General features: G+C 48.2%; 3 protein-coding genes across 3 annotated transcripts in view; 1 reads left to right on the top strand and 2 right to left on the bottom strand.

The window, feature by feature from the left end:
- The window catches only part of LOC137454317 (zinc finger protein 850-like), a 291,247-nt gene that overhangs the window by 236,591 nt on the left and 27,233 nt on the right, over positions 1-27,423 (top strand). The gene's annotated exons all lie outside the window — the stretch shown is intronic.
- Positions 16,272-17,213, bottom strand: LOC137454402 (olfactory receptor 14A16-like). Its single transcript, XM_068164444.1, has one exon. It carries the CDS (start codon positions 17,196-17,198, stop codon positions 16,272-16,274), a length of 927 nt encoding a protein of 308 aa, XP_068020545.1. The 5' UTR covers positions 17,199-17,213.
- LOC137454331 (zinc finger protein 345-like) lies at positions 25,124-27,257 on the bottom strand. The gene has a single exon (XM_068164381.1). It carries the CDS (start codon positions 27,169-27,171, stop codon positions 26,170-26,172), a length of 1,002 nt encoding a protein of 333 aa, XP_068020482.1. The 5' UTR covers positions 27,172-27,257; the 3' UTR covers positions 25,124-26,169.

Here is a 27,423-nt window from a genome sequence, read left to right as displayed (position 1 = left end):
CAGGGGTGGGGAAGGGGGCTGCCTCAACCCAGCACAATAGGGCTTTAAACTAGATTTGAAGGGGGAAGGGGTTAATAGTCTCCTGCTGGCTGGTGACAAACAGAGGGGCAGCTCACCAGCAGTAGAGAGAAGGAGAGCTGGTAAGGGCTTTCAGCTTGCTGCCCTGAGGCAAGCCACGAATGATCCACCAGGACATTCAGTGGAAACCGAGGGGATTTGGCACAAGAGGAGGACAGGGCCAGCCCAGCTGAAGTGCTTCTGTGCGAATGCACGCAGCTTGGGCAACAAACAGGATGAGTTAAGGGCACTGTGCTGCTGGGATGCCACGACATAGTGGCTGTTACTGAAACTTGGTGGGATGAATCCCATGACTGGAATGTAGGGATAGATGGGTATAAACTCTTTAGGAAGGATAGGCAGGGAAGGAGAGGAGGAGGTGTTGCCCTCTATGTCAATAGCCAGTTGGAATCAGTGGAGCTCCAACTGGGGAGGGATGATGAGCTGGTTGAGAGTGTATGGGTTAAAATTAAAGGCAGGACAGGGGAAGGAGATATTACTGTGGGGGCCTCCTACAGGCCACCTGACCAGCAGATCCAAGCAGATGAGGCCCTCCACAGGCAAATAGAAGCGGCTTCCAGGTCACAAGCCCTGGTCCTCATGGGTGATTTCAACCACCCAGACATCTGCTGGAGGGACAACACAGCAAGGCACCAGCAATCCAGGATGTTCCTGGACTGCATAGAAGACAACTTCCTCCTCCAAATGGTAGAGGAACCAACAAGAAATGGTGCTATGCTGGACCTTGTTCTCACCAACAGGGAAGGGCTGGTAAGGAATGTGTGGCTCAGAGACAGCCTTGGCTGCAGTGACCATGAAGCAGTTGAATTTAACATCCTCAGGGCAATCAGGAGGAAGTATTCCAAGCTCATGACCCTAGACTTTAGGCGTGCAGATTTTGATGGCTTCAGGGATCTGCTAGCCAAAGTGTCGTGGGACAAAGCCCTGGAGGGAAGAGGGACCCAGGACAGCTGGTCAGTATTCAAGGACCACCTCCTCTGTGTCCAGGAGCTCTGTGTACCAACAAAGAGAAAAGCAGGTAAGAATGCTAGGAGGCCTGCCTGGATGGGCAAGGAGCTACTGGACACACTATTACTTAAAAGGAAACTCTACAGGAAGTGGAGGGAAGGACAGGTAGAACAGGGGGAATACAAGGAAGCTGCCCGAGCAGCAAGAGTCCTGGTTAGGAAAGCCAAAGCAGAGTTTGAGTTGAATCTAGCCAGGGAGATTAAAGGGAACACTAAGAACTTTTACAGGTATATTAATGGGAAGAAGAAGACTAGGGAAGGTGTGGGCCCCCTCAGAAAGGAAACTGGTGACATGGTCACATGTGATGAGGAAAAGGCTGAGGTACTTAATAACTTCTTTACCTCAGTCTTCACTGCAAGGGCCTCTAGCCACACTCCTGATGTTATGGAAGTCAAAGCCAGGGACGGGGAGGAAGAACTGCCCATTGTAAGTGCAGATCAGGTTGGTGATCACCTAAAGAACCTGAAAGTGTTCAAGTCCATGGGACCCGACGGGTTACACCCACGGGTACTGAGAGAACTGGCGGATGAGGTTGCTAAACCCCTCTCTATTATATTTCAAAAGTCCTGGCAGTCTGGTGAAGTCCCCACAGACTGGAAAAGGGGAAACATTGCCCCCATCTTCAAAAAGGGTAAGAAGGAGGAACCAGGGAACTCCAGGCCAGTCAGTCTCACCTCTGTGCCTGGAAAGATCAGGGAGCAGATCCTCCTGGAGTCACTACTCGCTCAGAAGAATAGTGAAGAGGTGATTGGGAGCAGTCAGCATGGCTTTGCCAAGGGCAAATCCTGCCTGACCAACCTGGTGGCCTTCTATGAGCAGGTGACAAAATTAATAGATGAGGGGCGAGCAACTGATGTCGTTTACCTGGAGCTGAGCAAGGCCTTCGACACTGTCCCACACCACATCCTGGTCTCCAAACTGGTGACACATGGGTGTGATGGATGGACCACTAGATGGATAAGGAACTGGCTTGATGGCCGCACCCAAAGAGTGGCTGTCAATGGCTCCATGTCCCAGTGGAGGCCAGTGACAAGGGGAGTCCCTCAGGGATCAGTCCTGGGACCTGTCTTGCTCAACATCTTTGTGGGGGACATGGACAGTGGCATTGAGTGCACCCTCAGCAAGTTTGCTGATGACACCAAGCTGTGTGGTGCAGCAGACAGGCTGGAGGGAAGGGAGGCCATCCACAGGGACCTTGACAGGCTGGAGAGGTGGGCACAAGCCAACCTCATGAAGTTCAATAAGAGCAAGTGCAGGGTCCTGCATCTGGGTCAAGGCAATCCCAGGCACAAATACAGGCTGGGCAGTAACTGGCTGGAAAGCAGCCCTGAGGAGAGAGACTTGGGGGTGCTGGTGGACAAAAAGCTCAACAGGAGCTCTCAGTGTGCACTTGCAGCCCGCAAAGCCAATCAGATCCTGGGCTGCATCAGGAGAAGTGTGGCTAGCAGGTTGAGGGAGGTGATCCTCCCCCTCTACTCAGCCCTGGTGAGACCCCACCTGGAGTACTGTGTCCAGTTCTAGAGCTCCTATTACAAGAGGGATGTGGAGGTGCTGGAAGGTGTCCAGAGAAGGGCCACAAGGATGATCAGAGGGCTGGAGCACCTCTCCTATGAGGGCAGACTGAAGGAGTTGGGGCTGTTCAGTCTGCAGAAGAGAAGGCTCCGAGGTGACCTAATTGTCGCCTTCCAGTATCTGAAGGGGGCCTACAGGAAGGCTGGGGAAGGACTTCTCAGGATCTCAGGTAGTGATAGGACTAGGGGGAATGGAATGAAGCTGGAGGTGGGGAGATTCAGGCTAGATGTGAGGAGGAGGTTCTTCACCATGAGAGTGGTGAAACCCTGGAATGTGTTGTCCAGGGACGTGGTCGAGGCCCCGTCCCTGGGGGTGTTTAAGAGCAGGCTGGATGAGGCTCTGTCCAGCCTGATGTAGTGTGGGGTGTCCCTGCCCATGGCAGGGGGGTTGGAACTAGATGATCCTTGTGGTCCCTTCCAACCCTGAATGAAACTATGAAACTATGAAACCTGCACAGGAAATTCAGTTCTTGGCAAGAAAATGGCAGGCTGGATGCTGTCATGTACCTATGGACATGATCAACAGGATAGCAGCCATGTCTCCACCATCCAACAAGAAGGAGACACAGTCTGTCCTAGGCCTTGTGGGGCTCTGAAGAGTGCATGTCCCAGGCTGCAGTCAGCTTGTGAGCCCTCTCTATAGACTAACCTGAAAGCAGAATCATTGTGAGTGGGGCAGTGAGCAACAAGGCTTTGAGCAGATCAAAGAGGAGGGAGCTGTGCAGTGGCACTTGGGCCTATCTGAATGGCACCAGTGGTGCAAAATATCCTCTACACTGCAGCCAGGGAACATGGAGAGTTGTCCCCAATAGGTTCTTTTCACACACAACAGGAACTCTATCTCCCTGTGCTACTGGTAACAAATCAGACTGATCTGGTGGTTTTAGGCTATGCCTTTAAAATCCAGTTACAGATTTTGAGCAGAAAAGTAGAAAACTATAAATAAATCACTCTTGGGTGTCAAAAAGGAAAACTAAAGATGATTCTAAACAAATTCATTGGAGAAATATCTGCCATGAACCAGGCTGTACCTAAACAACTCTTTCTCTTTTCTGATCTCTCTGCTTGCTTCACTCAGGAGAGCCTTCCCTATCGAGTGACCTGAAAGAAGAATCATTCTGAGTGGGGCAGTGAGCAACAAGAAGGCTTTGAACAGATCAAACAAGAGAGAGCTGTGCAGGAGCACTTGGGCCTATCCAAACAGGACCATTGGTGCATAATGTCCTCTGCAGTGCAGATAGGGAGTGTGGTCTCACTTGAAGTCTCTGGCAGAAGACATCAGGTGAAACCTGAGGTCAGCCATTGGGATTTTAGAGTAGAGGATATGGAGGATCAGAAGCCTACTACACACCAACTGAGAAGGAGATCTTATCATCTGTTGTGTGTTTAAGGCACTGGGATATCTTAAACCATAGAGTAGAGGTCTCCAGAGGCTGGATAGGTCCAGGAGGTGGACAGGAAAGTGCAATCTTTTGTTGTTTCATTCCCATAAGCCCTGCATCTCTATACAAATGGACATTTCTCTTTGCTCTTCTCTTTTCCTCCCTCTCTGCTCCTGGGATGTTCACAGAGATTTAATGGGGTTTGGTGCAGGGGAGTGAGGCCAGGTTTGGCCATGGCAATGCTGCCAATTGGAGCCCAGAGTGGCCTGGTCTGGCTCAGCCGGGAGCTGGCAAGCAGAATTTGCAGCTGCATCACTCAGGTATGGGGCAGGGCCAAAGAGGCATGGTGCAGGAGGGGGCATTTGCAGCCTGGGTGTTTGGCTCTGTTTGGAAGAAGGCTGTGGGAAGCTTAGATCTGAGGAGGTTTTTGGAGAGTCTCTGCTGAGGTGGACTGGATTTTGTGGCTTTTCTATGCTCTGTACTGTAGGATGGAGTTATGAAGAGTACTTTCCATTCTCTCCAATCCTGTGTGGAAGGCTTTCTTGAACTACTTCAGAGAAGGGTCACAGAGCAGCAGTCTCATTCCTTAAACCCAAGACAGCAACCTAGGAAGGAGCTGGAGCTGCTTCAGAAGTAATGGGGACAGAAGCAGCTCTCCTCTCAGCACCCAGCTTGCCTGTGCTGCACTGGATGTTCAGTGGGAACTTTCCCTCTCCACATCATGAGCCCAGCACTACAGACAGTGAGTGAGCAGCACTGATTATGCAGTGAGCTGGACTGGGTAAACCAAAGCACCCAGGGATTCTGGGAGAGATTCTGGACTGGCCAGAGGGCAGCGATTTCAGAGTGTGGCCTGAGGAAGTGGTTGGTGCCCAGGAGGCAGCACCATACAAGTAGTTATCTGAAGATGAAAGGCCTCATGCTCTGGTTACTGCTGGATCCTGTTGGGTGGTAGGGAACCATTGGGAGTGGGAGCTGCTGAATGGAGTCCTACACAAGAAGTTGTTGAGGCCACTGAAGGAGAAGGTGAATTGAGTCAATATGCAGCAGTGAAAGCATCCAACTGGCTCTAGAGATTGCTGAGAGAGAGAAAACTGTCTGGGACTTCATCTTTACACAGATTCTTGGATGGTGGCAGTGGGAGAAGATCAATTGGCAAGGCAGGGGGAAGTCCATCTGGGCTGCTTCATTGTGGCAGGACGTTGCTGCTCAGGTAGAAAACATGACTCTGAAGGTAAACCATGGGGATGCTCATGTGCTTAAGAACTGTGCTCCTCAAGAACACCAAAACAATGAGCAGGTAGAGAAGGCTGCCAGAAGTGATGTAGCCCAAGTGGATCTCCACTGGGAGCATAAAGGTGAACTGTTTGTAGCTCAATGGGCACATGAAACATCTAGGGAGAGATGCTATGCATGGGTGGGTTTGTGACCGAGGGGTGGAGCTGACCATGGAAGCCATCACACAGGTCACACATGACTATGATAAGGCCTGGCAGATTGATTCTATTGGACCAGTGCCATGGACATGCCAGGGCAAGTGCCACATCCTCACCATGGTAGAGGCAAGAGACCAAAACCTTCACAAAGTGCAACTTGGAAGGTTCAGGCTGGAGATGAGGCCAAAGAAATGTCCCTCCAAGGGCAGAGCTGCTATGCATGAGGCCATCCAGGTGTCAGGAAATGGCAGGGAGAGCTGAGACAACTCAGGAAAGTGATGGAAATGGCAGGGGGAGAGCTGGCTGGGGAAGCAAGATTGGTGTCAGCAGCCAGAAGAGGAAGAGCTGCAGGCATGGGACAGTGTAGGAGAGGCTGCAGTAGGGATGGCCAAGGGCTCTAGCAAGGCTGAAAGAACCAACAGGACCAAGGTCTTTGTGCCCTTGGCTCTGGCAGTTGCCTCTGCCACCAAGGCCTGTGAGGAGAAACTTGGCTTTGAGGCTTTGAGGTTCTTCTATTGCAAGGGCAGTGGTCAGGGCTTGGCCTTTCTGCTTCCTAGACCAAAGGCAAGTTTTTCTGCCCTGTACTTTGCCTTTGTCTCCCTGCAATCCTGGCCTCTAACAAGCTGCTCTAACGAGTCCCTGGGGAGCCTTTGTCAGTAACAAGCCTCAGTGAGGCCAATCAGTGCTTCAAGGTACTTTGGAGTTTTCTTCTGACTTGGACTTCTTGAGAGGCTTCTTGGCAGTGCCTTGGCAGAGTCTCCTGGCAGTGCCTAAGGATGATGTAATCAGCCCCAAATACTCCATGGGGCTCATTAAATACTGCTGAACCTCTAATCATTGCCAAGATTTATGCATATAATTGGAGAGGTTATTATTGCACAAAGCTTCTGATAAAAATTATTTCACAGGGTGAATCAGAGCCCTGATTTTTTGTTTGCAATCAAACCACAGCAAAACCTGTCAATGTCCTACCCTGCTCACTGCTCATCCTCACTCCCCACTGCCCCCAGCAGAGCCATGAGCCACAGGTGAGGGACAGGATCTGCCTTGCCAGGGGCTGGGGGTCAGGGCTTGGCCCTTTGGACCAAGGAAACCCCTCCAAGTTTCCTCAGCAGCAGAGCCACCTTTAGCTGCTTGTCCTGACCTGTCAGCACTGCCTCAGTTCTCTGCTCTCACCACAGCCTGGAGATGCTTCAGTGCCTCCAGTGATGCTTCCCTTGCATCCACTGTCTCCTTCTGCTCTAACCAGCCCCTGAGGACCCTTTCCCAGTATGCTTCACTGGGACCCATTAAGAGTAGAAGAAACTTCAGAGTTTGAATCTGACTTTGACTTCTGGAGAGGTTTCATCAGCTTCTCAGTCTCTGAGGTTCATGGACTCAGCACCAAAGCCACCAGAGGGCTCCTTTAAATGCCTTGGGCTGGTCCTGTGCTGCTGAGCTGGGCCAGGCTCCTGGGCTGGAAGGTGCTGCTGGCAAGCAGGCAGAGCTGCAGAGACAGCTCAGGTCAGGAGCAGCTGCTCTGCACAGCACAGCAGGGCTGAGGACACTGCCAGAGGATCTCAGGGAGATGAGGAAGGCAGAGAGAGCTTCAAGGTGGCCAGGACTAGGAGGATGCTTAGAGCTCACTGGAGGAGAAGTCACTGCAGTCTCTGACACAGTGAAGCTGTGGGTGCAGGACACTGCAGCTGTAGCTCCTGGAGGCATCTCCATCTCGGCAGCTGACGCTCAGCTGAAGGCTCCTGGAGTGTGCTCACAGAAGGAGGACCAAAGCCTTTCAGTCCTGTGAGCACCAGTAAGCAGAGCTGGGTAAGGAGAAGGCTTCCCCCTCAGCCCCTCTGCCTTTATCTCTACCCTTCACTGTCTCTGCAGTACTGGAGGCCTGTTCCCTGTTTCTCCACCTCTCCATGGGACTCTTGTATTCTGGGATTGGGCTGTTGGTCACTTTCTGTTCTGACACCAGAGGAATCTTCATGGCAGTTTGGTGTCCCTGTTGCATTTGAAGCTGTGATGAACTCTGTCATTGGGTGGTAGTGATGGGACTGAGCTGATCCATTCCTCAGGGTGCACAGGGAGGGAGCTTACAGTGAGGCTGAGAGAAATGTGCCTTAACTTGTCACTGCCTTTCACTGCTTGGACAGATCTCCATGGCCAGAGGGAGCAGATGGCCAACAGCAGCTCCATCACCCACTTCCTCCTCCTGCCATTGCCAGGCACAAGGCAGCTGCAGCTCCTGCACTTCTGCCTCTTCCTGGCCATCTACCTGGCTGCCCTGCTGGGCAATGGCCTCATCATCACCACCATAACCTGGGACCACCACCTCCACACCCCCATGTACTTCTTCCTCCTCAACCTCGCCCTTCTTGACCTGGGTGCCATCTCCACAACTGTGCCCAAGTCCATGGCCAATTCCCTGAGGGACACCAGGCACATCTCCTACATAGGATGTGTTCTTCAAGTCTTCTTTTTAGTATTCTTAATGTCAGCAGAGTATTTTCTCCTCACCACCATGTCCTACGATCGCTATGTTGCCATCTGCAGACCCCTGCACTATGAGACCCTTCTGGGCAGCAGAGTTTGTGTCCACATGGCTGCAGCTGCCTTGACCTGTGGGGTTCTCTATGCTCTGCTGCACACAGCCAATACATTTTCGTTGCCCCTCTGCCAGGGCAATGCTGTGGACCAGTTCTTCTGTGAAATCCCCCAGATCCTCAAGCTCTCCTGCTCCACATCCTACCTCAGGGAACTTTGGCTTATTGTGCTCAGTGCCTGTTTATTCTTTGTCTGTTTTGTGTTGATTGTGGTGTCCTATGTGCAGATCTTCAGGGCAGTGCTGAGGATCCCCTCTCAGCTGGGGCGCTACAAAGCCTTTGCCACCTGCCTCCCTCACCTGGCTGTGGTCTCCCTGTTTGTCAGCACTTTAATCCCTGCCTACGTGAAGCCCTCTTCTATCTCCTCCCCATCCCTGGATCTGGTGCTTGCAGTTCTGTACTCAGTGGTGCCTCCAGCAGTGAACCCTCTCATCTACAGCCTCAGGAACCAGGAGCTCAAGGATGCCCTGAGGAAAATTATCCCTGGATGCCTTCAGAAGCAATAAACTCTTTGTCTTCTCCTGCAGAGCAGTTCTGATGTCACTCACAGTCTACTTTCTCTCTTTTTGGCTGCTGCTGGTGGTGTTCCCCTTGGGAGAATGTTTTTTCCCCACCACAGTCTTTCTTCAGACCATTTCTGATTCAGTGTTGTCCTGTCTGCTGTGACCCAGAGGCTGCAGACAGGAGCAGCTCTGCTCCCTGGGTGTGCAACATGCAAGGAAAAATTCTTCTCATCTAGAAGTTCATAACAGAGACAGAGGAGTCTTGTAAAACTTTATTTGAATAAAGGGAGAGTCCACAGAACAATTCCCTGTGGGGTCTCTCTCGCTGCTGAAGTCACAGCTCCCCTTTCATCCTACATTTCTGGATGCAAATTTCCCTCTCCCTTTCCCCACTGGCTCAGGTACTCAGGATTTAGTCTTTCTTAAGACCCCTGCTCCATGTCCCACTTCACATGAACCCTTCCTGATTCATACATCCAATGCTCATTTAAATTAGGTTCTCCACTTCTCTGGGTAGGGAAGTTAACATTTAGTAGACTGTTAAGCTTGTGCTCTGGCCTAAAAGTTCAGCAGTTCAGGCTGTGTTCAGTGTCTGCTATCTTGGGACAGACCCCTACTGATTTACAGCGTGGTTCAAGGGAAGGGACTTAGCAGAGGCCCCTTTGTGATTTACATACACACAGAGAAGGTGAACTGTCTGGTTCCTCCCTTTCTCTTCCAACTCCCTCTTAGCCAATTCTTCCTTTGTAAAGGCACTCTCTCCTTTTGATCCCATCAATCCCTCCTCTTCTTGCTTTAATAATTGTCTTTACAAATTTAATTAACCATTAACTTAATCTTTTCCTCTTGGCTCATTTCTGATGTTGGTCTGATTTGCAGATACATCATACTGCTCTTTTTTATAGCTTTTCTGGCTCACTTGATATGGCTACAACCTGCACCTGGCTGACTGCAGGATGGATAAGCCATACAAACCAGGGTATCAGACATGGTAGAAAGATTAGAGCTGCTGTTGCACAAAGAGAGAAGAATGACACTCATTTGACCCATGGCCCACCAGGAAACCAAGACAATGTGTCCCATTCCAGTCCTTTCCAGGTTTGGACTGGTCCATGAGCTATTTCCCTGCTGTTGGAGGCTATACTTATTGCTGCCTCCCCATTGTCCTCAGTCTTTAGGCACCAATCAGATGGATTAAACTTTCCACATCCACCTCCTTCCTCAGCTAATAGACAGTCTGGAGAGTCCATTCTGGTGCATTGCCTCTCACACCTGAGTTTGGTGTTTGGCTAATAGCACAAAGTACTACTACAAAGTAAAAGTACAAAATAACAACAACAACAACAATAATAATAATAATAATAATAATAATAATAATAATAATAATAATAATAATAATAATAATAATAATAATAATAATAAAAGCAAATTATAAAAAAGAAAGAAAAAATATTTAATATGAAAAGCAATTTAACATAATAATAATTTAAAAAACCCCAAACAAATAAACCCAATAAGGATTACTAACAAAAAATAACTATTAACAAAAAGCATAAGGATTATTAGCAAAATAAAAATTTACAAATAATTTAAAATTAAAAATAAGGACAAAATATTAAATACAAAAAAGGTTAAAAAGAAAATAAAAAAGGAAAAAATAAAATAAAATAAAAAAGGAAAAAATAAAATAAAATAAAATTTAAAATTAAATAAAAAAGTAATTAAAAATTACATTATAAAATAACATTAAAAATTAATTAATACAAGATTAAAGTATGTTAAATAGAATTAAAGAAAAACTAAAAGCTATAACAAAATCAATAAATAAAAAAAGATTTAAAAGAAAAATAAAATTATCTAAAAAAATATTAAAAATTATAGACCAAAAAATACAGATAACAACAAAAGAAAAAATATTTAAAAGGCATATTAAAAACTTTAATTATATTAAAAATTAGATTATAAAAATTAAATAAAAATTATTAAAATTAAAAATAAAAATTAATTAAAAATGTATTAAAAAATAAAATAAAAATATAAATAAAAAAATGTAAAAAATAAATTTTTTTAAAAGGTAAAAAAATAAAACCAAAACAAAATAAAATTAAAATATTAAAAAATAGATTAAAGAAAAAATTAAGATATTTAAAAAATGATTAATTTTTAAAATTGAAATAAAAATTATAGAAAATTTAAAAATAGATTACATAAAGCAAACAATAAAAAAATAATTGAAATAGTTTTTAAAAAATAAGTTCAAAAAATAATAAATTTTTTAAATTGGATTAAAAATTAAAATTAAGAAAAATATTTTAAAATAAAACACTTAAAAATTAAAATTAAAAAATAAAATTTAAAAAAAGAAAAATAATAAAAACCAAAATTTAATAAAAGTTAAAAAATCTATCAAGAAAAAATCAACAAAGCAAAAGAGAGGATGTACATGTTATAGCTAAGGGGGTTCAGTGATACCAGCAAGAAATGTCTACCCCATGCCAACTGCAATCATCGCAATAAACAACGGCAGAGGAATCAAGGCCATGAGCACACAGCATTTCCCATGCAGTCGAACATCGATCACAACAACTGCTATGGTAATCTGGGATCAAAAGCATCACTCAGAAGAATGCACCACAGCACTGTGTGAATTAGGACTGACTGTTATGATTGTTTAATTGTTGTGTGACTAGAGAAAATGTTCCTATGGATTTCTATGTCACCTCACCAGTTTGCCTTAGTTTTAAATAGTTAATGGGAAAGTCAACATTAATTATAACACAACATGCATTCTCATTTTAGGTTAAAAACAAACAAACAAAGAAAAGGCCTAGGCCATGAGCTAGCCCAGGGTAAGCCAGGGATGGATCAGGACAGACAGAAATAGAGCACTGAGAAGTGTCCTTGGTGTGCTGCACCCTTGCTCTCCCAGCCTTGCACTGCTCTCCCTATGGCTTGGGGGTTGGTCACCTCCTGCCAGCTCAGTGCATCTGTACTTGGATCACAGCCAACAGGGAGCTGAGAGAAAACTCTGAAGGTCAAAAACTTCAGGGTCTGTGCAAGTGGCAAAAGAACTCAGGATGATTCAGCATCCAAGGTTCTCCAGATCAGAGAAACAGTCAAGGATCTCCACCTCTAAAAACAGTGACCCTAAAGCCAGAGCCTTGGAGCTCTCCTGGATCACAGCAGCTGTGTCCAGCATCTCCCCCACTCAGACATCTCTCAGGCACAACCTGCACCAAGGGCCAGCACCAAGTCAGACTTCTCCAGGCTCAGTTCTTTTGCCCTAAGAATGCCAAAGCTTTGTGAGGGTTTGTCCTGAGCTCCAGGACAAGGAAACTGAACTCCAGGGCACCCTCTGCCAGCCACCTCTCCACCTTTCTGTGTCTTTGGACACACACCTTTGTTGTCACCAGGAGCAAGGTTTCTATCTGCACTGAACCCAGCCAGCTCAGTCCCTGTGTCTGTGTGCTTGGTGCTTCTCTCCAGGCACAGCCATAGAAAGAGATTTGACTTCAGGATCCCTTGCAGTCAGTCAGGGTCAGCCTTGTCCTTATCCACTCTGTCATTCAGAGGCTCTTGAATTGGAACACATTCTGCTGAATCACCTTGTAAGCCCCAGGTGGGCAGTGACAGCAATGGGGAGGTTGGGGAGGGTGAGGAGCAAAGTTGTCCACTCAATGTCAGCCATGAAGGACAGATGTTCCAGCAAGTGCAGATGTCCTGCTGAGACAGCCTGGGTCAGTGTCACTTGGGGAATTATCATCTCTGAGCTAAACTTGCAGAGACACAAACACCTCCTTAGGGCACTTGGCACTACAATGAACTTAGGTTCATTGCAGGAACCTCAGGTACTGAGTGAAGACTGAAGAAACTTCTTCAGAAGTCAGAAGGAAAACACAAAGTACCTTGAAGCACTGATTGGCCCCACTGAGAGCATTACCAACAAAGCCTCCCAAGGGCTCCTTAGAGCAGCTCAGTGGAGGCCATGATTGCAGCAGACAAAGACAAAGTGCAGGAGAGCAAACTCTGGGTTTGGTTTATGGAGCAGAAAGGCCAAACCCTGACCACAGTGCCTGGGCAGGCAGATCCTGTCCCTCATTTATGGGTCAAGGCTCCTCAGGTGCTGTGGGGTGTGGGATTTGTGATGCTGAGTGAAGGACAAGGGGATGACAGTCCCCAGCCTTCCTGGGGGTGTTTAAGGAGGCTCTGAGGACCCCCTGGTGCCTTAGGAAGTCTCCTCACAGCCCTTGGTGGTGGATGATTGCCAGAGCCAAGAAGGCAAAGCCTTGGGTTCTCCTGATGACTTCCAGCCTTGCCAGTGCCCATTGCCATCCCCACCACAGCTTGTCCTACACTGTCCCCCACCTGGGTTTGGTTTCTGCAGCAGAAAGGCCAAACCCTGACCTCAGAGCCTGGCAGTCAATTGCAGAGTCTTAAGCTAAAATTTCACTTCCCTGGCCTTGGTGGCAGAGGCAACTGCCATAGACAGAAGGAGAAAGACCTCAGTGCTGTTGAGCTTTCAGCCTTGCAGGTGGTGCTACACTGCCCCATGCCTGCAGCTCTTTCCCTTCATGGTCTTGACACCCATCTTGCTTTCCTTGCAGCTATCACCATGACATTTCTGTACCCTCCTGTGGCAATGCCAGTGATGAGCAGTGTGAACAATCTGGCAGTGTAGGTCTAGAGCCTGACATGGTGATATGCCATGCTCAGCACAAGTGCAGAAGTGGCTAGCAGTGTAGCAAACCAGTGCTGTGCCTGCAGCATGTAACTAGACATATGTATACCAGATATGAACACTGGCTCAGTTGGTAGCATGTAAGACCATTAATGGGAAGGTCTTGAGTTCAAGCCTGCAGTGGGCAGTAGTGTCCTCCCTACTCTAGTCATGAGGTCTGTGGTGACAGGTTGGACTTTGATGATCTTTGAGGTCTCTTCCAACCTTAGTGATACTGAATACTGAATACTAAAGCAGGACACTGGTAGCTATAAACACAGAGAGAATAACAGGGAATAACAGGACACACAGCTGCATCAACAACCTCACGTGTCATTAGTAGTTTGACCAATAATCTATAACAGTATGATGTGTGGTCACTCGTGGGGATCCAATGAAGCGATGCCAACAATGCTTCCTGAGTCTATATAAGCTGTAGAAGTTCCCTTAATAAATGAACAACACTAGATCATACTGCTCATCCGTATTGACTCCATTCTATGTCACTGTGACCGTTTGAGGCTGTGCCTTTAAGAGAGGCACAGTGCTGGGACACTCTGGCTGAATGTTTTGGAATAATAAGGAAAACAATCAGATATTCTAAACGAATTTCATTGGTAGATTGGTAGAGTGCAACTTTAAGTTTTGAGTTCAGTTGGAATCTTTCTCAGTTTCTTTCTGTCCTGCTTTTCCAGCCTGTCTGCTTCTGAGCAGCTGGAGTTCTGACCTTGGATAAGGATAAGCACTAATCCTACTAATAGGCCTACTAAAATTCTTCTCTCTTAATAACTGCCTTTTTCTCTCTTTCTAACCCTTTTTGGGAAAAAAGGGAGGGAGGGGGAGAGAGTGGGGCACAGGGGGGGAACCCTTCTCTGTCCGGAGGAGGGAATTTCGTTCCTGTATTCTTTTTTTTTTTCCTTGCTGTATATTTCTGCACATATATTGTAAATACTGTATATATTGTGTATATTTAACCTGCCTTTCCACATTGCTTGTAAAATATAGCATTCCTTCCGCTTCTCTGGCTGAGTTAGCTGTGGGTTTTTTCCTCTTTGTGGGGGAGAGAAAGCTAGGCCTTCTCTCTCAACCCACTACAGTCACCGACAGCTTGGAAGGTTCAGAGTGGAGATGAGGCCAAAGAAATGTCCCTCCGAGGGCAGAGCTGCTATGCATGAGGCCATCCAGAGGTGTCAGGAAATGGCAGGGAGAGCTGAGACAGCTCAGGGAAGGGATGGAAATGGCAGGGGGAGAGCTGGGTGGGTGCAACCATTTTAGGCTGTGCCTTTAAGAAAGGGACAGTGCTGGAACCCTCTGGCTGAATATTTTGAAAACATTCAGATATTCTACATTAATTTCATTGGTAGATTGGTAGAATGCAACTTTAAGTTTCAGTTCTGCTTGAGTCTCTCCATCAGTTCCAGTCTGTTCTGTCTCTTCAGCCTGTCTGCTTCTGAGCAGCAGTGGCAGGACCTGTTAACCTTGAGATAAGAAAACTAATCCTTGCATGCGCTTTTGAGCCTAACAAGAATTTCCTCCTTAATAATTACCTTTTCTCTCTCTCTAACCCTCTTGGGAAAAAAGGGAGGTAGGGGGAGAGAGGGGATACAGGGGGGGAACCCTTCTCTGTCCAGAGGAGGGAGTTTTGTTCTGTATTACTTTCTTTGCTGTGTATTTCTGTATATATTGTAAATACTGCATAGTGTGTATATATAACCTGCATTTCATCCTGCTTGTAAATACAGATTTAATTCATCTTGCTTCTCCGACTGAGTCAGCTGTGGTTTCTGTCTTTGTGGGGGAGGGAGAACTGAACCTTCTCTCACCACCACAGGGTTAAAAAGATCAAATTTGTAATGGGTTAAGGGCCAGAATGTACTGCAATGGGGCCAGGGGATCCCAACTGTGCTAGATCAGCGTCTGTACTGGAAGGGAACCAAGGGATTAAGTTTAGAATAAGCCTTGCCCAGTTTATACTGGGAGGAGATAAGGGCATCCAGTTTATAGTGGGACAAGGCCTAAGGTGTACTTGGAGGGGTAAAAGGGAGCTGGTTTAGACTGGGACAGGGCCCACACTGTACTGGGAGGGCATTAGGTGTCCAAACTGTACTGGAATGGATGCAATCAGTCCTGGGGGAAGCCAGGGAATGCCTTTTGTACTGGGATGGGACCCACACTGTAGTGGGAGAGGGCAAGACAATCCAGTTTATTCTGGAAGGAGGCCACAGCTATGCTGGGAAGAGTTCAGGGTATGTAGTTTTTACTGGGAAGGGGCACAGTCTGTACTGGGAAGGTGGTCATGTTACTGACTTTGCAGTTGGAGAGATTCATTTGATACTGGAACCTATGCAGGGCTTCCAGTTTATTCTGGGATGAGTCTCAGACTGTACTGGGATGGGATCAGGAAAATTAGTTTATACTGGGACAAGGACAAGTTTGTATGTGGAAGGCTTAAAGGGACCCAGGTGAGGTGAGGCTCAGTTTCTAGAGGGATGGGATCAGGGTATCCAGTTTGTACTGTGATGTGGCCATTCTGGACTGGGAGGGTCAGAGTATGAAATTTATGCTGGGACAGGTGGAGCTGATATGGGAAAGAATCAGGATCAGTTTGTACTGGAGTGAGGAGCAAGTTTGACAAGAAGGTGTTCAGGAGATCAAATTGGCAAAGGAAGGTGCCAGGAGGGGACCAGGGGTCCAGGGAGTGCTGATGCTCCCTGGCAGTGAGGCTGTGCTGGGATTCTCTTCTCTGCCAACTCTGCATGCAGGAATTGTCCCTAAAGCTCTGGGAAAGGTCCTTTATTTTGTTTAACCAAAGAAGGAGCAGAGGTTCTGTTACATGAATTCTCAAAGAGAAAAGCAAAGCAGACAGTGAATTAGAAAGGTGATGACAAAGAGGAAAAATCCACCCCTACCACCAAAAGATATAGAAGCCAGGCTGGGCCTGCACTGAGTGACATCAGAACTGCTCTGCAGGAGAAGACAAAGAGTTTATTACTTCTGAGAGCATCCAGGGATCAGTTTACTCAGGACATCCTTGATCTCCTGGTTCCTCAGGCTGTAGATGAGAGGGTTCACTGCTGGAGGCACCACTGAGTACAGAACTGACACCACCAGGTCCAGGAATGGAGAGGAGATGGAGGGAGGCTTCAGGTAAGCAAAGATACCAGTGCTGACAAACAGGGAGACCACAGCCAGGTGAGGGAGGCAGGTGGCAAAGGCTTTGTGGCGTCCCTGCTGAGAGGGGATCCTCAGCACTGCCCTGAAGATCTGCACATAGGACACCACAATGGACATGAAACAGACAAACACAAAACAGCCACTGGCCACGAGAAGCCAAAGTTCCCTGAGGTAGGATGTGGAGCAGGAGAGCTTGAGGATCTGGGGGATTTCACAGAAGAACTGTGCCACAGCATTGCCCTGGCAGAGGGGCAGAGAAAATGTATTGGCTGTGTGCAGCAGAGCATAGAGAGCCCCACAGGCCCAGGCAGCTGCTGCCAGGTGGAGACAAACTCTGCTGCCCAGAAGGGTCTCATAGTGCAGGGGTCTGCAGATGGCAACATAGCGATCGTAGGACATGGTGGTGAGGAGAAAATACTCTGCTGAAATGAAAAAGAGAAAGAAAAATAGCTGAGCAGCACACCCTGAATAGGAGATGTCTCTGATGTTCCTCAGGGAATTTGCCATGGATTTGGGCACAGTGGTGGAGATGGCACCCAGGTCAGTGAGAGCGAGGTTGAGGAGGAAGAAGTACATGGGGGTGTGAAGGTGGTGGTCCCAGGCTATGGTGGTGATGATGAGGCCATTGCCCAGCAGGGCAGCCAGGTAGATGGCCAGGAAGAGGCAGAAGTGCAGGAGCTGCAGCTGCCTTGTGCCTGGCAATGGCAGGAGGAAGTGGGTGATGGAGCTGCTGTTGGCCATCTGCTGCCTCGGGGCATGGAGACCTGTCCAAGGAGGGAAAGGCAGTGACAAGTTAGGGCACACTTCTCTCAGCCTCATTGCAACCCCTGTCCCGGAGCTGCATGAGGAATGGATCAGCTCAGTCCCATCACTACCAACCCATGGCAGAGTTCATCACAGCTTCAAATGCAGCAGGGACTCAGAATTGCCCTGCAGATTCCTCTGGAGTCTGAACAGAAAGTGACCAACAGGACCAACAGCCCAAACCCAGCAAAAGAATGTCCCATGGAGAGGTGATGAAACAGGCAGCAGCTCTGCAGTGCTGCAGAGACAGTGAAGGGAAGAGAGGAAGGCAGAGGGGATGGAGATGAAGCCTTCTCCTTCGCCAGCTCTGCTCACTGCTGCTCACAGGATGGAACTGAAGGGCTTTGCTCCTCCTTCTGTGTGCACACTCCAGGAGCCTTCAGCTGAGCATCAGCTGCTGAGATGGAGATGCCTCCAGGAGCTACAGCTGCAGTGTCCTGCACCCACAGCCTCACTGTGTCAGTGACTGCAGTGACTTCTCCTCTAGTGAGCTCTCAGCATCCTCCCAGTCCTGGCCACCTCGAAGCTGTTTCTGCCTTCCTCATCTCCCTGAGATCCTCTGGCAGTGCCCTCAGCCCTGCTGTGCTGTGCAAAGGACCTGCTCCTGGCCAGAGCTTTCTCCTGCTGCGCTGCCTGCTTGCCAGCAGCACCTTCCAGCCCAGAAGCCTGGCCCAATAGGGCAGCAAAGGTCCAGCCTAAGGTGTTTTAATGACTCCTCTGGCTGCTTTTGGTGCCCTGTAAACCTCAGGGACTGAGAGGAAGCTGATGAAACCTCTCCAGAAGTCAAAGTCAGATACAAACTCCGAAGTTTCTTCTACTCTTAATGGGTCCCAGTGAAGGGTACTGGGAAAGGGTCCCCAGGGTCTGGTTAGAGCAGGAGAGAGTGGATGCAAGGGAAGCATTACTGGAAGCACTGAAGCATCTCCAGACTCCGGTGTGAGCAGAGAAGTGAGGCAGTGCTGACAGGTCAGGACAAGCACCTAAAGGTGGCTCTGCTGCTGAGGAAACCTGGAGGGGTTTCATTGATCCAAAGGGCCAAGCCCTGACCCTCAGCCCCTGACAAGGTAGATCCTGTCCCTCACCTGTGGCTCAGGGTTCTGCTGGTAGCAGTGGGGAGTGAGGATGAGCAGTGAGCAGGGTAGGACCTTGTCAGGTTTTGCTGTGGTTTGCTTGCAAAGAGACAACTCCTGCTGAAAAGGAATGAAATGTACCTTTAAAAATACTTTTTATCAGATGCTTTGTGCAATAAAAACCTCTCCAATTAGCTGCAGAAACCTTGGCAATAATGAGAGGTTCAGCAGTATTTTAATGAGCCCCATGGAGTATTTGGGGCTGATTACATCATCCTTAGGTACTGCCAGGAGACTCTGCTACGCTACTGCCAAGAAGCCTCTCAAGAAGTCCAAGTCAGAAGAAAACTCCAAAGTACCTTGAAGCACTGATTGGCCTCACTGAGGCTTGTTACTGACAAAGGCTCCCCAGGGACTCGTTAGAGCAGCTTGTTAGAGGCCAGGATTGCAGAGAGACAAAGGCAAAGTACAGGGCAGAAAAACTTGCCTTTGTTCTAGGAAGCAGAAAGGCCAAGCCCTGACCACTGCCCTTGCAATAGAAGAACCTCAAAGCCTCAAAGCCAAGTTTCTCCTCATAGGCCTTGATGGCAGAGGCAAGTGCCAAAGCCAAGTGCATAAAGACCTTGGTCCTGTTGGGCCTCTCAGCCTTGCCAGAGCCTTTGGCCATCTCTACAGCAGCCTGTCCTGCATTGCCCCATGCCTGCAGCTCTTTCCCTTCAGGCTGCTGACATCAGTCTTTCTTCCCCTCCCAGCTCTCCCCCTGCCATTTCCATCCCTTCCCTGAGCTGTCTCATATCTCTTCGCTATTTCCTGACACCTCTGGATGGCCTCATGCATAGCTGCTCTGCCCTTTGAGGGATATTTCTTTGGCCTCATCTCCACTCTGAACCTTCCAAGCTGCACTTTGTGAAGGTTTTGGTCTCTTCCCACTCCCCAGAAGAGCTCCATCCTCTCTGAAACCACCCTTCACCCATGTGCACACTGCTTTGGCAGTGCCCTGTGCCACCATTCAGCAGGCTGAAGCAGCCCAGGTCCCTCAGCCTCTCCACAGAGATGTCAATCCCCGTCCTGGCAGATCTCCTCTCAGCCTCCCCAGTTCCTCCTATGCTCTTTTAGTCTGGAGAATGCAACATCCAGACACCAAGCATCCAGATGTGTCTACAACCGTGCTGAGTCCAGGGGAGGACAACGTCTGTGTCTGGGTGGCCACACTCCTCCTGCTGCAACCCAGCTGCAGTTGGCTTTCTTCACTCTGTACAGGGTTTGCTGCATCCCAGGGTATTTGGAATGACTCCTGCAGACCCTGTGGTGCCTCTCTGCCTGGAGCTGGGACACACCAGAACCTCCAGTTCCAAACCAACAGGGAACCAGTTTGTCCTGGGATGGGCTTGTTCCCATGGCAATGGTGAGCTCCCCTTGCTTCAGTGCAGGTTGTGCTTTTGCAGTCAGGTATCAAGAAGACAAAAGATCAGGGTATCCCTTCAGTAAGTCAAATAAGGGAGCTAGCAGGGTCATGCTAAGACCTAGCAAGGGTCTTATCCAGTTTATGACTCCAAGTAATTTCTGCAAATCATTAAGGTTGGTCACAGATTGCTGAACTTGTATCATTTGTGGCTCAATTGCTTGATCTAAGATTTTTAGTCCCAAATATTTCCAAGGTGCTTGGTGCTGCACCTTCTCTGGGGCTATTTCTATCCCATATTTCCTCAACACTTCTGTCACATCAGGCACAACTGCACTCAGCACGTCCTCTGTCTGTGTAGCAATTAGCACAGCATGCATATAGTGGTAACACTACATGGTGTGATATTGTGCTCTGACACGGGATAATGCCTGTGCTACATACCATTGAGAAACTGTGGGGCTGTTTTTCATGCCTTGAGGCAACACAGTCCACTGACTGGGTTCACTATTATTAGTCACAGGGACTGTGAAGACAAATTTTGGAGCATCATCAGGATTCAGTGGGATGATAAAGAAACAATCCTTCAAATCAATAATACAGCTATTCCATTTCTCAGGCATCATTGCTGGTGAGGGCATTCCAGGCTGTGAAGAACCCATACTTTCCAGTACATTATTCACTTGTCTCAAGTCCTGAAGCAGCCTCCAGTTCCCTGATTTTTTTCTTAAATACAAGGCCAGAGTATTCCACAGGCTCTGAGATGGTTCTAAATAGGATTGTTGCAGCAGTTCTTTGATGGATCTGTGATTTTCATTGGGTAGGGGCCACTGGTCCATCCACACAAGGGTCAGTGTTAGCCACCATAATGGGATAGTAGGCCTACATGTGCCCTCAGTCACAGTGGCCCCTACTAAAAATCCTGGGTATTGGTAGTGATATTCACCCCTCACATACTTAAGATGTCTCAGCCCCGTGGATTCAGAGGCACCACAGCTATGTGAGGATGAACAGCAGCCACTTGCCCCTCAGGGCTGACTACCTGGACAGGGAGCACACTTTGTGGACTGGTTGTGCCACCAGCTCCTGCCACAGCAGCTGCTGTGGACATTGTCGGCCAGGACAAAGGCCAATGCGTGGAGGATATGATTTTAACATCCACACCTGTATCAATCATCCCCCTAACTGTCACCTCTTTAGGCTGTTCACTCTGAGGATACACATCACTGTTGGCTGAGCAGTGGAAATAGTCTGTGCCCAAAAGCCTTCAGGCTTCCTTGTGGAACTGAAACCTCACATTCCCCTTTCCTGGGCTTCAGCTGACAGGACCTGTGTGGTAAAAGGCACTAACTGGGTGATTCGACTCCCTGCAGGGATAGTTACTGGAGGAGATGATATCCACACCATGGCAGAGATTTGTCCTTGGCAATCAGAATCTATCACCCCTGGGAGCACAAAAAGTCCCTGTAAGATAGTGCTAGATCTTCCTAACAGTAAGGCACTTAGCCCATGTCCTATGTCCAGAGAAGGGCAACAAAGTTGATGAGGGGTTTGGAACACAAGCCCTATGAGGAGAGGCTGAGGGAGCTGGGGTTGCTTAGCCTGGAGAAGGGGAGGCTCAGGGGAGACCTTCTTGCTGTCTACAACTACCTGAAGGGAGGTTGTAGACTGATGGGGGCTGGTCTCTTGTCCCAGAACAAGAGGACACAGTCTCAAACTGTGCCAGGGGAGCTTTAGACTGGATGTTAGGAAGAAATTCCTCATTGAGAGAGTGATTGCCCATTGGAATGTGCTGCCCAGCGAGGTGGTGGAGTCAAGCACCAGTGATGGAGATGTTTACGAGGAGACTTGATGGGGTGCTTGGTTGCATGGTTTAGTTGATTAGGTGGTGTTGGATTATAGGTTGGATGCAATAATCTTGAAGGTCTCTTCCAACCTGGTCTATTCTATTCTATTCTATTCTATTCTATTCTATTCTATTCTATTCTATTCTATTCTATTCCCAAAGGTCCATGTGCCTTTGTGCACTTTTTCATGGGTTACGGTGAGTGAAATGTCTGTGGTGACATCCACTCCGGCACTGCCACTGGTTCTTGGTTGCAATTGACCCCATAAGCCTAAAAGGTGCCGTGGGGAGGCACTTGTGTCTGTGTGCAGGGTCCCATGGCCCTCTGCTTCCTGTTTCCCAAATTATTTCTCGGGGAGGAGGTTGTCTTGGGTTATTAAACCCAAAGCAGCCATGTTTAATGAGGTTTCATTCTTACCATATTGTGCACAGGGGCCAGAGAGGAACAGGCTCCCACACTCATTATTGCTGCTACCTTTTGGTGGACAAGTTTTCTTCTAATGTCCCAGCTGCCCACATCTGAAACAAGGTTTTCATGCATGAACAGCAGCAGCAAATGTTTCCACCAAAGCCTCCATCTGATAAGCAGTGGTGGTGTAGGAGAAGGGTTGTTTTCAGATAGCTTTGGGACAGCTATGTTTTGTCTTGAGTCCAGGGATACACACCTTATCAGGAACTGAAAAGAAAGCCCAGGCAGGATTGGGCTGGATATGTTCAGAAGCTTGTTTGCTAGTATTTACCTATTGTATGCTTTGCTTAAGTGCTTGGCAGTAGAAATGTAACCAATCAGAGTGTGGCAACACTGCATTAGAAACATAAGTCAACTGTGTAATGTAAGAAAAGTCTTCACCTGGAAACATCTTGTGTTGGGTCTAGGTAAGAATGTCAAAATATAGGCAAGAATGAGTGCTTATAAATCTTTAGTTATTGTGCTAAGCTATGTTCCCTAAGGAATAAGCACAATACCGTGTCAGTACTACTGGGTGAAGGCCAAAATGGATCATAGCACAAAAGACATTTTCATTTTAGGTTATAAAAAAACAGAAAAGGGGCAGCTCAGGCATTATGTCACAAGAAAGAAAAGTTAAAGCATGTGATGTTCTCAAATTTTCATTTTATATGTGGTTTTTAGTGTGCTTTAATAAACTTCATTGAGGATATAAAGAAGTTGGAGGCTTTACTTGGGAGAAATTTGAAAGGAAAGAAAAAAAACCCCAGGAGTAGGAACAATAGGACTCAGTACCTTTCCTTAGCAAAACAGAGCATCAGGAGAGCAGTGTGGTAGGCAGAGTGAAAATGGATTATTGTGTTGTGTTTAATTTTACACTGAGCAGAACTATGAATATTCAGGATGTCCTCTCCCACCCAGCGAAGAGGCCTTCTCACTCTTGCTGTCTGCCCACAGGTATTTTCCTTATCTGTGGAGATAGAGCCTGGCCAGCCCTGCCCTCATGGGTCAAGGGAGGACCTTGCTGACACTAAACACTTCTATGATGTTTGGCCATCTTAGGAAAAGGCAAAGGTGTGACATTCATGCCCTTGAAGCAGGTTGTAAAAGACAATGCTGAAGATTGGGTTTGCTGTGTTTGTAGGTCTGTATCTAAATCCCTGTGCACAGTGTGTTCAGGGCAGAACTGGTATGGTTAATCTTCTTTATTAATAAGAAAAGGGAAATGTAAGAATTGAAACTGGCAAAATCTAGGTTCTCCTTTGAGAGATCAGGCAGGAAACAAAGAAGAAAATAGAAGAAGGGAAGGGAAGGGAAGGGAAGGGAAGGGAAGGGAAGGGAAGGGAAGGGAAGGGAAGGGAAGGGAAGGGAAGGGAAGGGAAGGGAAGGGAAGGGAAGGGAAGGGAAGGGAAGGGAAGGGAAGGGAAGGGAAGGGAAGGGAAGGGAAGGGAAGGGAAGGGAAGGGAAGGGAAGGGAAGGGAAGGGAAGGGAAGGGAAGGGAAGGGAAGGGAAGGGAAGGGAAGGGAAGGGAAGGGAAGGGAAGGGAAGGGAAGGGAAGGGAAGGGAAGGGAAGGGAAGGGAAGGGAAGGGAAGGGAAGGGAAGGGAAGGGAAGGGAAGGGAAGGGAAGGGAAGGGAAGGGAAGGGAAGAGAAGAGAAGAGAAGAGAAGAGAAGAGAAGAGAAGAGAAGAGAAGAGAAGAGAAGAGAAGAGAAGAGAAGAGAAGAGAAGAGAAGAGAAGAGAAGAGAAGAGAAGAGAAGAGAAGAGAAGAGAAGAGAAGAGAAGAGAAGAATAGACCAGGTTAGAAGAGAGCTTGAAGATCATCGCGTCCAACCTATCATCCAACACCACCCAACCAACTAAACCATGGCACCAAGCACCCTGTCAAGTCTCCTGAACACCTCCAGCAATGGTGACTCCACCACTTCCTTGGGCAGCACATTCCAATGGGCAATCACTCTCTGTGTGTAAAACTTCTTCCTAACCTCCAGCCTAAACCTCCCCTGGCACAGCCTGAGACTGTGTCCTCTTGTTCTGGGAGAAGAGACCAGCCCCCACCTGTCTATAACCTCCCTTCAGGTAGTTGTAGACAGCAAGAAGGTCTCCCCTGGGCCTCCCCTTCTTCAGGCTAAGCAATCCCAGCTCCCTCAGCCTCTCCTCATAGGGCTTGTATTCCAAGCCCCTCACCAACTTCGTTGCCCTTCTCTGGACACACTCCAGCAAGTCAACATTCTTCCTAAACTGAAAGAGTTGTGCTTGTAAGTTCAAAACTGTGGGATGAAACCTTTCTGGTGACTGTCTGAAAGAGGCAACTGTCCTGTTTGTGCCTTGACCTGGTAAGATAAGTGGGAAGCAATGCATGCTTGTTATTGTAGTGTAGCTGCAAGGCTTGTTCTCTTTACCCATATTTTATGCCAGTTGTGTTAGAATGAGCTAATTGGTGCAGCTCTGGGCTTTGTATCTTTGATGTGTTACATCACCCATTTTTGTGCAGGTATAAAAGGACCCTCAGATGCTATCATAAATGTCTTCAATTATCATATTGTAGTCCAACCAAGTGAGTTGCTGGTTGGCAAAACAAAGCAATCTCACACTGGCAGCATTCAGTGATTTAGCTACTGACCATCAGCCTGTCAGACACTGCGGGACAGAAGAAGGAAGCTATAGATTCCTTGCTCCTTGTCCATGGACATGGGTGTGAAGACTGTGCTGGGATGTGTTGTTACCAGGGTGGATACAACCTCTTATCAAAACTGGATTGTTGATTTCATTGATTGTTTTTGTTATATAGTTAATTGTACTTTGATTGCTTCTATGGATGCAAAGAATGTGAGAAAGGTCAACCAACAGTGTGGTTTTATTAGAATGTTCCTTCAAGGATCCCCCCAAATAAAACCAAGATGGAACCAAGGAGCTGTTGTCAAACACACTTTAAACTTATCTTTGCTTCTGAGTACCAAGGGAAAAGTGAGGAGAAGCAGGGAATTCTAAAGCAAGGGATTCATAGCACCAGTAGAACACAGCCCTGTGTACAAACTAAAGCATGCTCCAATCAAAGGTGCCAGCACCTCTGGCTCATGCAGGATGCTGTTCTTGGCTCACACAGGAAAACAACTTTGCAGCTTGGAGTTGGTCAGCAAAGAATCAGAGGCTCTACACACGGCCCAGAAGTTGCCATGGTTTGCAGAACAGCAGCTGCAGGATAGGAAAGGAGGAGAAGCAGGGAATTCTAAAGCAAGGGATCAGCACCACCTGGCATCCAGCGCTGGCTCACCAGCCCTAAAGGCTTCCTGCAGTAGGGCAGCTCCACACCCCCAAGTTGCTCTCACAGTTTGAGAGTTTTCCAGTCCCACCTGCAGTGACAGTGGGTGGAAAGGCTGAGGGAAGCCCCAGGTCAGCAGGAATGCATCAGGAACACTGCTGAGCTAGGGAGAAGGCTTTTGGAAGCCCCAGGCCTGCTGGAAAGAACCAGAGCCCTGTAGTAGAAAACTGACAGAAGCTTTCCAAGGGCTTCCAAAGACATCCCTACCATCCCCTCTACACCCTCCAATGACTCTGAAAATCAATCCTTCAACTCTCCAGGTCCCCCAAAACACCTAACATCCCTTGACAAATAAAAAAACCACTCTGAGATTTCCCTAAGAACACTCCCAGCAAGACACTCTCAAGACTCTTCTGAGAACCTCACTTTTACCTCCCTGAACACAGCTTCAGCCCCATTCCTAGGGAGCAAATGCCCTCAGCATCTAGGCATTGTGGGCAGGAATGTCTGAAATAAAAGCAAACAGACAAGATTTGGGTAACTTTGGCCTTGTATCAACACAACTGGGCAACAGACAGAGGGCTTTTTATCCCAGGGAGATAGAAATTGGGGAAGAACCAGACAAACCCTGTCAAAGCTCGGCTCAGCTCTAATGTCAGCTCCATTTGTGCTGACTCAGCTCTGTAATTGTTCTCATCAGCACTAATTGGTGTTCAGAAGGGCAGGAGGTGTTTGTTCCTGCCGATCCCCCAGCCTCTGGAAAATGCAGAGGAAAAAGAAGAGATTTTGGTTCAATCTGCTGGAATGTCTCTCAGGCAGGCTAGGATTATGCCAATCGACCCAGGGTAGATCTATTTGCACCTCCTCTGCACTGTGGCCTGCTCACTGGTGTGGCTGCAGCAGTGATTGGTGAGGTGTCCCTCTAGTGTGCACACGATGGTGCTGGTTCAGGTATCGCTTCTGGGTGAATCTCTTTCCGCAGTCAGCACAGGTGAAAGGCTTCTCGCCTGTGTGCAGAAGACGGTGCTGGGTGAGTTGTCCCTTCCGAGAGAATCTCTTGCCGCAGTCGGCACAGGTGAAAGGTTTCTCGCCTGTGTGCACAAGATGGTGCTGAGTGAGTTGTCCCTTCTGAGTGAATCTCTTGCCACAGTTGGCACAGGTGAAAGGCTTCTCACCATTGTGCACAGGACGGTGCTGGGTGAGGTGCGAAAGGAATCTAAATCTCTTGCCGCAGTCGGCACAGCTGTACGGTTTGTCCCCGCTGTGGATGAGTTGGTGCTGGATGAATTTCGTGCTGTTGGTGAAGTTCTTGCCGCACTCAGCACAGGGGAACAGATTCTCTCCGGTGTGGATACGGCGGTGGATGGTGAGGGTGGAGCAGCTTTTGAAACTTTTGCCGCAGTCTCTGCAGGTGAAGGACTTCTCAGTACTGTGCACACTGTGGTGCTTGGTGAGGGAAGACTTGTGAGTGAAAGTCTTGCCACACTCAGCACAGCTGTACGACCTCTCACCGGTGTGGGTGCGAAGGTGCTGAGTGAGGTTAGACCTGCAGGCAAAACTCTTGCCGCAGTGGGCATAGCTGTACGGCCTCTCACCAGTGTGGGTACGGAGGTGCTGAGTGAGGTTAGAGCTGCAGGCAAAGCTCTTGCCGCAGTCGGCACAGCTGTAGGGTTTGTCCCCGCTGTGGATGAGTTGGTGCTGGATATACACGGTGCTGGTGGTGAAGCTCTTGCCGCACTCAGCACAGGGGAACACCTTTTCTCCAGTGTGGATGCGGCGGTGGATGGTGAGACTGCGGCTGGTTTTGAAGGTTTTGGTGCAGTCCCTGCAGGTGAAGGACTTCCCAGTGCTGTGCACACTCTGGTGCTGGCTGAGGGTGGACATGTGAGTGAAGCTTTTGCCACAGATGTCACAAGAGAAGGCCTTCTCCCCAGTGTGGGTGAGGCAGTGCCGTGTGAGATGACAGCGCCGAGTAAAGCTCTGCCCACAGTCAGCACAGGTGAAAGATTTTCCTCTAGTGTGAGTGAGGCAGTGCCGGGTGAGATCACAGCTCCGTTTGAACCTCTTGCCACAGTTCCCACAGACAAAGGGCCGGGGGCCAGGGTGGGGGCAGTGGTGCTTCAGTGGCTCTGAGCC

This window comes from Melanerpes formicivorus, unplaced genomic scaffold (genome assembly GCF_026170545.1).
Source record: "Melanerpes formicivorus ecotype bairdi unplaced genomic scaffold, bMelFor1.0.p_v2 SCAF_80, whole genome shotgun sequence".
Lineage (NCBI taxonomy): Eukaryota > Metazoa > Chordata > Aves > Piciformes > Picidae > Melanerpes > Melanerpes formicivorus.
This window is presented reverse-complemented; position numbering and strand designations above follow the sequence as displayed.

Bases quoted from the DNA above. Each gene is read 5' to 3' on its own strand.
- LOC137454402 (XM_068164444.1), bottom strand. From the start codon at position 17,198: ATGGCCAACAGCAGCTCCATCACCCACTTCCTCCTGCCATTGCCAGGC.
- LOC137454331 (XM_068164381.1), bottom strand. From the start codon at position 27,171: ATGTCCACCCTCAGCCAGCACCAGAGTGTGCACAGCACTGGGAAGTCC.